The 12,537-nt window shown below is 45.1% G+C and overlaps 1 protein-coding gene across 1 annotated transcript in view; it reads left to right on the top strand.

The window, feature by feature from the left end:
* The window catches only part of LOC100458517 (signal-regulatory protein gamma), a 60,383-nt gene that overhangs the window by 23,506 nt on the left and 24,340 nt on the right, over nucleotides 1-12,537 (top strand). The window contains exons 5-6 of the mRNA XM_024238995.3: nucleotides 3,983-4,067; nucleotides 4,656-5,140. Of these exons, the coding sequence (XP_024094763.2) occupies nucleotides 3,983-4,065 (83 nt within the window). The 3' untranslated portion in view covers nucleotides 4,066-4,067; nucleotides 4,656-5,140. Of the gene's footprint in view, nucleotides 1-3,982; nucleotides 4,068-4,655 lie in introns of the transcript that reaches the window.

A 12,537-nucleotide genomic window follows, 5' to 3' on the forward strand; every position in this document is an offset into this window, starting at 1 on the left:
TCAAAACAAAAAAAAAAAAAAAAAAAAAAAAAAACTGTACCAGGCCTGCAGGTGACAATGAATGGTCACAGAACGGACCTCTTCTGTGTCCTGATTGTGATATTTGAGCAACAATAATCACAAACCCCTTTGCAAACTTACTAAGTGCAAATTTCCATTCATCTATGATCTCTGTTTTTGCTTCAACCACCCAGTGAGTCTGGAGTTTTAAAGAAGGGGAAACTAGGACTTGGGAAGTCATGGGGGATGTTGTTGAAGACCTCTTGCCTTTAGATCAGGTGATTGGTTCAAACTAATTAAAGTAAATCTGGGTCCCTGAGGACAAGGTCAGTATCAGCCTAAAATGCAAATTTGTGCTAGTTAGAGAAACATTCCTCTTCTGCTGGGCATTGTCCCATGGACCTGAAGTTGGCCTGTATTCCCCTCCGTATGACCAAAATATGTCTTACTTCCCTCTTATGTAATACCAGGAGGGGTCTCAACTCCAGGAGACTTTTCAAAGGCCCAGGTTCCTCCCACATACCTTATTATGGTGGTTAGTCTTATCTGCTGGGTCAGTGCTAGGTCACAGATTTGTCCATGTCCCTGTCTGTTGGAAGAGTAAATATAGGAAATGGAGGGCAAACAATGTCTTCTGTAATCAGAGATGTATGGAAGGCGTGTGATCATGTCTACAGCTAACTCAGTCATGCATGTACACGCAGTTGCAAATGGAATCCATAGTTGGGTGATCTTATGACTAAAGACAGCTTTACAAAACCAGTATCATTATTACAGTTAATACAATTTCAAATTTTTAATCACTAAATTTCATAAAATTATTAAAACAATTCCCTTATATCATCTAAAATGGAGTATACATTCAAATTTTCCTCAAATTTCTTTTATGACCCTCTTTCTGTGCACTAAATTTGGTTTTAATTCATATTTAAATGCTTTGCAGTATTTTTCTCTGAAACACTTGGGCCTCAAGAATTTTTGGGGGTGTTTTAAAATTATAGATTCAATTCCTCAATAGTTTAAGGTTACTCATATTATTCATTTCATATTGAGTGAGTTCCAGTAACTTGTGCTTTTTGAAGAATTTTGTGTCCATTTTATCTAAGTTGTCATATTTTTGTGTGTAGAGTTGTTCATAATATCTCCTTATTATCTTTTTGGTGTCTGAAGGGTCTATGGCGATATCCCCTGTTTCAACCTCATATCGAAAATATGCCATTTCTGTTTTCTTCTTCATCAGCCTTGCCATAGTTTTTTCCATTTTATTGATCTTTTCAAAGGACCACTTTGTTTCCATGAGTTTTTAAATTTTTTTTCTGTTTTCAGTTTATTCATTTTTTGCACTCTTCTTTTTATTAATTCCTGTCCCCTGCTTGCTTTGAGTTTATTTTGCTCTACTTTTTCTAGTTTCTTGAATTGGTGATTTAATTGACTTGAGGCTTTCGCTCTTTTCTATGTCATTCCTTTGCCTCCATTTATGGCTGGGGCTGGTGTTGGGGGGGTGGGTCCCAGGTGCCTGGCTGCAGGGCTGCCCCTCAGTCCTGAGGTCCCTAGTCAGTCTCCCTTCTTCCTCTCCCACCTTGGAATTTCTCCTATTCCTGTTCCTTGTGATGTTTCTAGGGTTCATAGTTTTACTTCTCAGGGCGGTAAAACTGCACCATCAAGACTGGATTGCATTTGCTTTTCAGTTATTCATACACCCACTGGCTTGGACCAGGACCAGGGCTGCCATTTTTGGGTGCTTTCTGTTTGCCAGATGTAGCATCTTTGCTCAGGTACTAAGGCTGGAAATGCATTTTAAGTTGTCTAGGCTGGCAGGTAAAGTGCAAGCTGCCTTGTGGTTACATAAGTGCTGCAGCAGTGGCATGGGAGCCTGGTAAGAGACTGTACACTAGGGTTAGGTGAGTGTTCTCTTTTGACTCACAGTCATTTTGCAGTTTGGCTTTCTGTTTTCAAGTAATACTGAGAGCCATGTTTGTGCAGAACTTACTTTTTTGTTTTCATTTTTTATTTGATTTGGGGAAGATATTCTATAGAGATAAGTAGCTATGCTGCTGCAATTGTACCCAGCAACCCCTAAGTCAACTGAAGATCTTTGAGGGCTTTGACCCAGATGTCCACTCCCACATCTCAGGGTCCCACAACTTCCCCATCAGGGCCCTATCCCAGCATAGCAACCTTTGAAGCTGAGATTCATCCTCCTCTGTGATTCTGCTACTCTTTTAATGATGTCCAGGGCCCAAACCTCTATTCTTTCTGCCCTCTAGCCACAAGAGATAAGAAAGTGCAGTGCTGCCAAGAAGTCCTCTTGCTTTCACGCTGAACCTTAACTCATAATCAATCACTCTTAGCTTCTCATTTTTTTTTCTTTCCCGAAAAAAAAGATGCCCAGTGATAGCCATGGAACAACTTAGTCCTTATAACTACCATTTCCCAATTTGTTTCAAAAGCCTGATGCCAAGGAATTTCCTGCCTGTGGTTACACCATCCCAGCTTACTGCCAGTGAAAGTTTTATCAATTGCATCCCAGCCATGGTGCACAGCCCCACTCACTGCCAGCCCTGAGGTCCTCATTGCGAGCTGATGAGTATTCAGGCTTCAAATTTATATTTTAGAGTCAGTTTTCCAGACAACTTACCAAGGTCAGTTTCTCTGTAAGGCAGACTAGAGATGGATACAGGAATGCAGGAAGCATCCTGAAGAGCTGTAGGGTCAACATGCCTCAGGAAATGGGGAGGCAGGACTGTAGGAGGAGCGAGGTGCTGAGCTACAGTGCGGGTAGGACAAAGACCCAGCTGCTCCTGCAGAGGATCCCAAGGGCTGAGAGGGTCGTGTAGTGTTTTTTAATTGAGGAGAGAAGTGTGGCCTTCCTATTTTCAATTCAGCCAATCTTTCTTGTGGGCTGTCCCTTAGAAGGAGGAGTGAACTTGGGCAGTGCAGCTTTCCTCAAGGGACAAGAAGTCCCAGAGAGCCACCCAGCTGAAAACTGCCGGCCTCCAACACCCCAGCAGCCACAGATGCTGAGTTCTCCATTTCTTCCTTAAGGACCCACCAGCACCATTTTATTTATTTAAAATATACAGTAATATCTTAATGGCCCAAACTGCTCATGTTAAAAATGTTGATTTTAAAAGCCCGAACTGCTCGTGTTAAAAATGCAGCATCCAAACATGGGCTTCCCCGTAACTGAGTGTGCCCAACTAACAGAAAGATATCAGATGACACCTGTACTAGGGTGAGTGTACAGGCCAGTGTACAGGGGTCACCTAGGCCAGACAACACCTGGCCTAGGTGACGTCTGAGGCCCTCCCAAGCATGAGACCCATTTCCGTGACTCACCAGGGTGTTTTCTAGCCAGAAGGTTTCATTATGTCCAGCGCTCCACAGCTCCTCCAGGTTCTGAGAACACGGAGTCCTCCCCTTACTTCTGGGGCTAAGCAAGGAACCTGCAACTCTCATTGTGAAGCCATCCTCAAGCCACCTGCCTACCCTTTTATAGTCATTAAAATGTCCCTGGGAAGTTGGACTTGTTTTGTCCCAAAGGACACGGTCTCAGGGATCATCCTAAGGAACACTAGTGATGAGCTTCTTTAGATTTGAATGCAAGTAACCTTGTGACCCTCCCTAAAATCCATGGGCCTCAGTTTCCCTATCAGAATGGAATGATAATCCCTGCTCCCATAGGCTTGTGAGGGTCAAGTGAGGAACACCATTGCCACATGTATGAATACCTGAGTACACGCCCCCTCCACCTCTTCCCTCCAGGAGAATAAGCTGGCAACCTGGGACAGGATGAGTGAAAATGGGGAACCTCTTTCTGTGGCTTCTGCCTTGTGCTGGAGTAAGGATAGCCAGGGCAGGATGCAGGTTCAAAGGCGGGGCATAGATGGGCCCAGGCAGCCTCAGATGGGGTAAGTGGAGGCCCCTACAATGGCCTCCCAAGTGGCCTCTCTCGTAGCCCCTCCTCTTCCCTGATTTCCAGGCCCAGCATCATCTCTTACTGCGCTGCTCCTCATAGCTGTCCTCCTGGGCCCCATCTACGTCCCCTGGAAGCAGAAGACCTGACTGTAAGTACAGGGAAGGGAGGACAGACCAAGGGCTGCCCCAGAAGGGCAAGGCCAACAGCAAGGCCCAGCCCACATGCCAAGCAGCACCAGGGTCCGTGGGGTTAAGCTCCCTCCGCACCCTCGGAAGTCTTGGGGAGCTCTTTAAGAGGCTCCCAACCCACAGAAATTATGTGGGTGGTGTACAAAGTGAAATTGCTTGAAATGTGTTCAAAGCTGTCCACAGTGCCCTAGGAGTTTCTTGGAGGCAGTGATGAGTGGGTGGTCCCTTGCAGGCTATCTGTAGATTATTTGAATGCTGGGACTCCATGGGGTCAGAGGAATCCACATTGTAGACTAATGTTGAGAAACCCAAATGGGAAGCTCTGAAGGCTGTTTGTGCTCTGACCCTCCGTGTGTCTGAGTGGAAGGAATATCAGAAAGGGCGTCAGGACTTGGCAGCTTGGCTGAGCAGGCAGAGTTCTATCTCAGGACTGCCTGTCCACCAGCGACAGGCATCCCAGGAGACCAGCCCCGAGAACATAACAGACTCTCAGGAAACATTTCTTGAAAGATGAGCAGATGACTAAATGTGGATGTGTTTTCCCACAGATCCTTCCTTCCTCCCCTGCCACGTGGGACCCTCATCTCTGCTGCCTGCTTCCTTTCCTGAGAGACTCAGCTTGAGAGAATGAGCCAGTGAGAAGCTTCTCTAGACTTGGCTCCAAAAGCCTCCCCTCCCAAGACATCTGCCTGCCCACAGGCTCCTGTTGCTCCTTCACACAGATCTTGATGCCCCAGAGCAAGGTCTTCATTCATGGTCCTGAGCAGGGGCCATGGGATTGGGCTTTGGGCACTGACTTATGGCACCTCCCTAGAATGTGAGAAACACGCCAAATCTAAACACACAAGGACTCCTCTCATCCATCGCCTTGAGACTGACTATAAACCACAGACACTCTCCAGGCTCTCAAGAGTTATCCTGCCTTCCAGATTCCTGCCTACCCCAACTCCCAGCCTTGTTGAGGTTCTCTATTGCCTCTTGAATACAAATGCACTCCCAAAGTGGTTTTAAGAAAATAAAAAGATTATCCTTCCTCTTTGTCTAAGGATCCTACTCCTCACACTCAGAAACAAAGAAGCTCTCCCTACTCTCTCTGTGATGGGAACACTAGTTCTAGCATCCTGCAGGCTTCCCAGCCCTGCTGCTCATGGCGGAAATGCTGCCACAGTCCAAAAGCCTCCTTGACTCCTGGAGTCCTCCCTGATGTCTCTTTACACCCCATATTCAATTCTGCCTTCAAAATACTTACGTCCACTCATGAGATGGTAAGTGTTTAAAAATGGACTCTCTTAAAGGAAAAAAAAAAGCTGATTTGTTGTACTTGACAATTTCGGTGGTGTAATCACCCCCAACATGGCCAGTTTCAAGCTACCAGAAGTTTAACAACTGGACTGCAAAATTCCTGAAATTTAACGGTTGGCTTTCAGGGGCCAGTCCAAGCCTGCTGCAGGACAGTACTGAGTTCCATCCCTAACCTGCACACTTCTCACCTCCACCATCCCTCCCTGTCCTGGCCAGCATCATCTCTTCCAGGAACACTTTTGTAGCCTCTGTTGGCTTTCATTTTTCAGCTACAGTGATTTTTGGAAAAGTCAAATTGTATCACTCCTCTGCTTCTTCCCCAACACAGCTGCATGGCTCCCTTCATCCCTCCTTCAAGCCTCTGCTCAATGTCACTTTATTAAAGGCACTTTTGCAAACCACCTTGTACATAATATCAATTCTCCTGTCTACCCTGGCATTCTAATTTCTCTTATCTTGATTAATTTTTATTTAGCATTTATTACCATAAGCATTATACTGAACACAGGCAGCCCTCCCTTTTCGTGGCAGTGCAGGATTGCAAGAATGACTGTGTGGCCAGAAATCCAGGAAAGCAATCTCCACATCCAATCAGAAAAACAATGATCATTTTGTGACCTTTACAATTTTTTGTCAAAATATTGGAAACTCTCATACTATCAGTTACAAATGTAGAGGGCAATAAAAAATAATAAATGAATATTTATTAGTACACTGTAATTCAAAACATTGGAAACATCGAGTGTTCAAGCATTTTATTTCTTTGTAAAAATGTTTCAAGAGTAGTTGAAAGAGTGCTTACCAACTTCCTCTCTAAGTTTGGATTTGTTTCCAGCACCTTATCATTTGCACTTTCAGTGTAGTGAAATCTCTGCAAAAGTTCCTTTCACGTGAAGATTTTTGCTGTTGTCATATTCTCAGGCATACCTTCACCCTATTTGTCAGCACCCCATCCCATATCTGTTAAATTCACCTTCTCTAAGTCCTGCGGGCTGCCTATCTAAAGTTTCTCAAACACTACCAGGGTCTATGTTGCCTCCACCAGCTATTTATGCTTCTATAACTCCACTGACATTCAATTTGAACTTTACCTCCAGCATTTTCACTGCTCATTTATTCACTGCATTTTCACTGTGGTTGTCCAATCTCTCTTTCAATTATTTGTTTCCCGAAAATGTCACGTGGACTCATCACCAGTTACATGAGGTTGCAGTCTTGTGTGAGCCTGTGCCCCGGCCTGTGGACTTCACAATTGCCTCTCAGTTTTTTGCCCTACGGTGAGACAGGATGGCTAAATGGGGCTGGAGTTGGGTGCTTGCCTTCCCCAGGTAGGTTAGGCTCTGATCAAAGCCCAGCAGATTAGGCTCTGGTAAAATAGTTTCTCCTGAGAGTTGGGCTTGGTAAGAAGAAAGAAGGCTCTGGTGTATTTCAGAATGATTCGCTTTCCCCTCCCCACCCCCCAGGAAGCACAAGGGAATATTTCTCTCATATTCACTCTGAGGACCTAATCAAGCTCCTGAAGGTAAAACTCACAACAGGGTTGGAGTTCCCTGTGATTGGGTCCTCCTGGAATCTGTTTCTCAGACTGGCCCACACCAAGCCTCTAGCAATTCTTCAATTACAGTGCAGGTTTTCCTATCCTGGCACTGGTTACCATGGAGGTTTTGGCTTCAGGAAGTTGTAATTCTCTATATCATTTTGTCTAACTTCCAGTTTTGGAGAAATGGTCTGCTCTGTGACCTCATTTCTCTGACAGACCTAAGAAGAGTTGCCATTCTTATTTGCTCAGCTTGTTACTTGATGTTGGCTCTAGGGACTTTTTGCAGGGGACATCCAGGAGTTTTGGTTCCATCCTCAAAGGCTGCTACAGTAACAAGACCTCAAACTTTCCACACCCAGAATTACAGTCTCTGAAAATCCAAACTCAGTCCTTAGCTACAGGGCCCTGTGGATCAGGGCTGTCAACTGAGGAAGGGCCAAGGGAACCCGGGCATGAAGTGAGTGCCTCTGGGACAGAGAGCAGGCCCAGAGCAGTCAAACTCTCTCCACTACTGTCCAAGGCTCCCAGGCATGTGAACCCCAAGGTGGATATCAGCAACTTCCCAGGGGTGGCAACTGTGCCTGCTTCTTCTTTTACTATGAGACCGTGCCAGTCTCGTGGCCTTTTCCTTCCACAGCAAATTCCCTCCTCAGACATCATGGCAGGTGGGGCTTCTCCTTCCCTGCAGAGCTCAGAGGCTGGGGTCTCTCCATGATAAACTTTGAACAGAGCAGGCAATGGCCATACCTGTCTTCCAGCCCACCTGGACAACCCTTGCCTCTTTATGCTATTGGGACTTACAGGTGAGTGCAGCCTGTTCTACACAGGTGTATTTACATGTAACGTCTCCTCACCCTCTCAGCCCATCTCACCCGTATCTATGGATTTCCATTTGGGAACATTTTCTTCTCCCCCATCCCAGCAGGAGACAAGATTTGGAGCACACTTTCCATGAGCATCTGTGCAGACTCTTACCAGGATTTGCCTTTCTTTAGTCATAGTGATTTTCCGAGGCCATGCTTGTACCATGACCCTGGTGCTAGTAATAACTTCTTGATTATAGGGCTGGACACACGACCCACACTCATCATGTGGTTGTACCTGCACATCCGCCAGCCATTGGCCAGGGTTGTTGCACTGCATCGTAAATCCTCGAGGACAGAGAGTCTGTTTTTTAAAGGTATTAGTATTGCCAAAACACCACCTAATAACAATAACATCTAACTTTTGGATCATAGTCAGCAATTATTAAGGAATTTGCATATATTAATCCATTTTATGACCATAACAAACCTCTGAAGTTTATATGATTATTTCCATTTTATATTTGAGAGAACTCAAGAAACAGAGATGTTAAACAGGTTCCCCTAGGTCACACAGCTAGAACTGATAGAACTAAATTCAAATCTAGAAATTCTGATTCCTAAGCCCACAAGTTTAATCTTTGCTCTCCTCAAACATCCACTGACTCCTCACTTGTCCCACAGCCTTATCTCATTATCTGCACCTTGTGTCATGAGTGCAGGGGCTAAACTTGGCAGAAAGACAATTTTAGCTCATGGTTCCCCAGGCTCCTGGTTTTCTCAAACATTCAGGCTGTATCTGTACGGCACAAAGTCAACCTAAATTTGAAACTCAATTCTCCACATGATTTCCACAGAATTTTTCACTCAAATTGTATCTATGCATCTAATAGATCTTCATTGAAGGATTGGAGTTCACAGGAAGTCATCTTGCTGCTTTAAGCAGGGATTCTGCCAAAGTATGGAAATTATTCTATCAATATTTGAGTCATATATTTCAAATTATAATTTTTGGAGGCGTAATATTTTGTGACTCATCTTTCAGGTTAGTTGTTACTTTCATAAAAGGAAACATTTCTCTTTCAACCATTTGTGCTTTTTAGCTTAAACTATGCTTCTTAAGATAGTATTTCTATTGCAACATTTTCAAACTATTTTGTGTTATAGCTTTTACCATTGCTATATTTATACCTACTGTCATTAATTTGTTTGGGTGTGTCTCTTTGTGCTGGGTTCTAGGAGATTGTCCCTGCATGAGGAGCCACCTCACTAACTTACTACTCATTTATATACAGTCAGCTACTCAATTGATACGGTTTGGATCTGTTTCCTCACCAAAATCTCACGTCAAATTGTAATCCCCAGTGTTGGAGATGGGGACTGCTAGGAAGTGATTGGATCGTGGGGACAGGTTTCCCTCTTGGTGCTATTCTCATAATAGTGAGTGAGTTCTTGTGAAATCTGGTTGTTTAAAAGTGTGTAACATCTCCACCCTCTCTATCCCTCATGCTCCAGCCATGTAAGATAAGTCCCCATCCACTTTGCCTTCCACCCTTACTGTAAGTTTCCTGAGACCTTCCAGAAGCCAGGTGTATGCCAGCATCATGCTTCCTATACAGCCTGTGAAACCATGAGCCAATTAAATCTCTTTTCTTTATAAATTACCCAGTCTCAAGTATTTCTTTATAGCAGTGTGAGAATGAACTAATGCAAAAAATTGATACTGAGGAGTGGGGCATTGCTATAAAGTTACCTGAAAATGTGGAAGTGGCTTTGGAACTGGATAATGAGCAGAGGTTGAATAAGTGTAGAGGGCTTAGAAGACAGGAAGATGACAGAAAGCCGGGAACTTCCTAGAGATTTCTTGAATTGTGACCAAAATGCTGAGAGTAGTATGGACCATGAAGTCCAGGCTGAGGAGGTCTCAGATGGAAATGATGAACTTCCTGGCAACTGGAGCAAAGATTGGTTTTGTTAAGTCTTGGCAAAGAGCTTGGAGGCATTGTGCCCCTGCCCTGGGGTTCTGTGAAACATTGAACTTGGGAGTGACAATTTAGAGTATCTGCTGGAAGAAATTTCTAAGCAGCAAAGCATTCAAGAAATTTCCTGGGACCTGGCACAGTGGCTCATGCCTGTAATCCCAACACTTTGGGAGGCCAAGGCGGGGAAATCACGAGGTTAGGAGTTTGAGACCAGCCTGGCCAATATGGTGAAACCCCATTTCTACTAAAAATACAAAAAAAAAAAATTAGCCAGGTGTGGTGGTGCATGGCACACACCTGTAGTCCCAGCTACTCGGGAGGCTGAGGCAGGAGACACGCTTGAACCTGGGAAATGGAAGTTGCAGTGAGCTGAGATTGCACCACTGCACTCCAGCCTGGGTGACAGAGTGAGACTTTATATCACACACAAAAAAGAAGAAGTTACCTAGCTGCTTCTAACAGCCTAATTCATATGCATAAGTACAGAGTTGACTTGAAACTGGAACTTATATTTAAAAGGGAAGCAGAGCATAAAAGCTTGGAAAATTTGCAGCCTGGCCATGTGGTAGAAAAGAAAGGCCCATTTTCAGGGGACGAATTCAAGCAGGCTGTGAACTTTGCATAAATAAAAAGAAGCCAGGGAGGAGCCAAGATGGCCGAATAGGAACAGCTCCGGTCTACAGCTCCCAGCGCGAGCGACGCAGAAGACGGGTGATTTCTGCATTTCCATCTGAGGTACTGTGTTCATCTCACTAGGGAGTGCCAGACAGTGGGCGCAGGTCAGTGGGTGAGTGCACCGTGCGCCAGCCGAAGCAGGGGCGAGGCATTGCCTCACTCGGGAAGCGCAAGGGGTCAGGGAGTTCCCCTTCTAGGGGTGACAGACGGCACCTGGAAAATCGGGCCACTCCCACCCGAATACTGTGCTTTTCCAACGGGCTTAGGAAACGGTGCCCAAGGAGAGTATAGCGCGCACCTGGCTCAGAGGGTCCTACGCCCACAGAGTCTCGCTGATTGCTAGCACAGCAGTCTGAGATCAAACAGCAAGTCGGCAGCCAGGCTGGGGGAGAGGCGCCCGCCATTGCCCAGGCTCGCTTAGGTAAACAAAGCAGCCTGGAAGCTTGAACTGGGTGGAGCCCACCACAGCTCAAGGAGGCCTGCCTGCCTCTGTAGGCTCCACCTCTGGGGGCAGGACACAGACAAACAAAAAGACAGCAGTAACCTCTGCAGACTTAAATGTCCCTGTCTGACAGCTGTGAGGAGAGCAGTGGTTCTCCCAGCACGCAGCTGGAGATCTGAGAATGGGCTGACTGCCTCCTCAAGTGGGTCCCTGACTCCTGACCCCCGAGCAGCCTAACTGGGAGGCACCCCCAAGCAGGGGCAGACTGACACCTCACACGGCCGGCCAGGTACTCCAACAGACCTGCAGCTGAGGGTTCTGTCTGTTAGAAGGAAAACTAACAGAAAGGACATCCACACCAAAAACCCATCTGTACATCACCATCATCAAAGACCAAAAGTAGATAAAACCACAAAGATGGGGAAAAAACAGAGCAGAAAAACTGGAAACTCTAAAAACCAGAGTACCTCTCCTCCTCCAAAGGAACGCAGTTCCTCACCAGCAACGGAACAAAGCTGGACGGAGAATGACTTTGACGAGCTGAGAGAAGAAGGCTTCAGACGATCAAATTACTCCGAGCTATGGGAGGATATTCAAACCAAAGGCAAAGAAGTTGAAAACTTTGAAAAAAATTTAGAAGAATGTATAACTAGAATAACCAATACAGAGAAGTGCTTAAAGGAGCTGATGGAGCTGAAAACCAAGGCTCAAGAACTACGTGAAGAATGCAGAAGCCTCAGGAGCCGATGCGATCAAATGGAAGAAAGGGTATCAGCCCTGGAAGATGAAATGAATGAAATGAAGCGAGAAGGGAAGTTTAGAGAAAAAAGAATAAAAAGAAACGAGCAAAGCCTCCAAGAAATGTGGGACTATGTGAAAAGACCAAATCTACGTCTGATTGGTGTACCTGAAAGTGACGGGGAGAATGGAACCAAGTTGGAAAACACTCTGCAGAATATTATCCAGGAGAACTTCCCCAATCTAGCAAGGCAGGCCAACATTCAGATTCAGGAAATACAGAGAACGCCACAAAGATACTCCTCGAGAAGAGCAACTCCAAGACACATAATTGTCAGATTCACCAAAGTTGAAATGAAGGAAAAAATGTTAAAGGCAGCCAGAGAGAAAGGTCGGGTTACCATCAAAGGGAAGCCCATCAGACTAACAGCGGATCTCTCGGCAGAAACCCTACAAGCCAGAAGAGAGTGGGGGCCAATATTCAACCTTCTTAAAGAAAAGAATTTTCAACCCAGAATTTCATATCCTGCCAAACTAAGCTTCATAAGTGAAGGAGAAATAAAATACTTTACAGACAAGCAAATGCTGAGAGATTTTGTCACCACCAGGCCTGCCCTAAAAGAGCTCCTGAAGGAAGCGCTAAACATGGAAAGGCACAACCGGTACCAGCCACTGCAAAATCATACCGAAATGTAAAGAACATCGAGACTAGGAAGAGACTGCATCAACTAATGAGCAAAATATCCAGCTAACATCATAATGACAGGATCAAATTCACATATAACAATATTAACTTTAAATGTAAATGGACTAAATGCTCCAATTAAAAGACACAGACTGGCAAATTGGATAAAGACTCAAGACCCATCAGTGTGCTGTATTCAGGAAACCCATCTCACGTGCAGAGACACACATAGGCTCAAAATAAAAGGATGGAGGAAGATCTAC

The sequence above is a fragment of the Pongo abelii genome, chromosome 21, assembly GCF_028885655.2.
Source record: "Pongo abelii isolate AG06213 chromosome 21, NHGRI_mPonAbe1-v2.0_pri, whole genome shotgun sequence".
NCBI lineage: Eukaryota > Metazoa > Chordata > Mammalia > Primates > Hominidae > Pongo > Pongo abelii.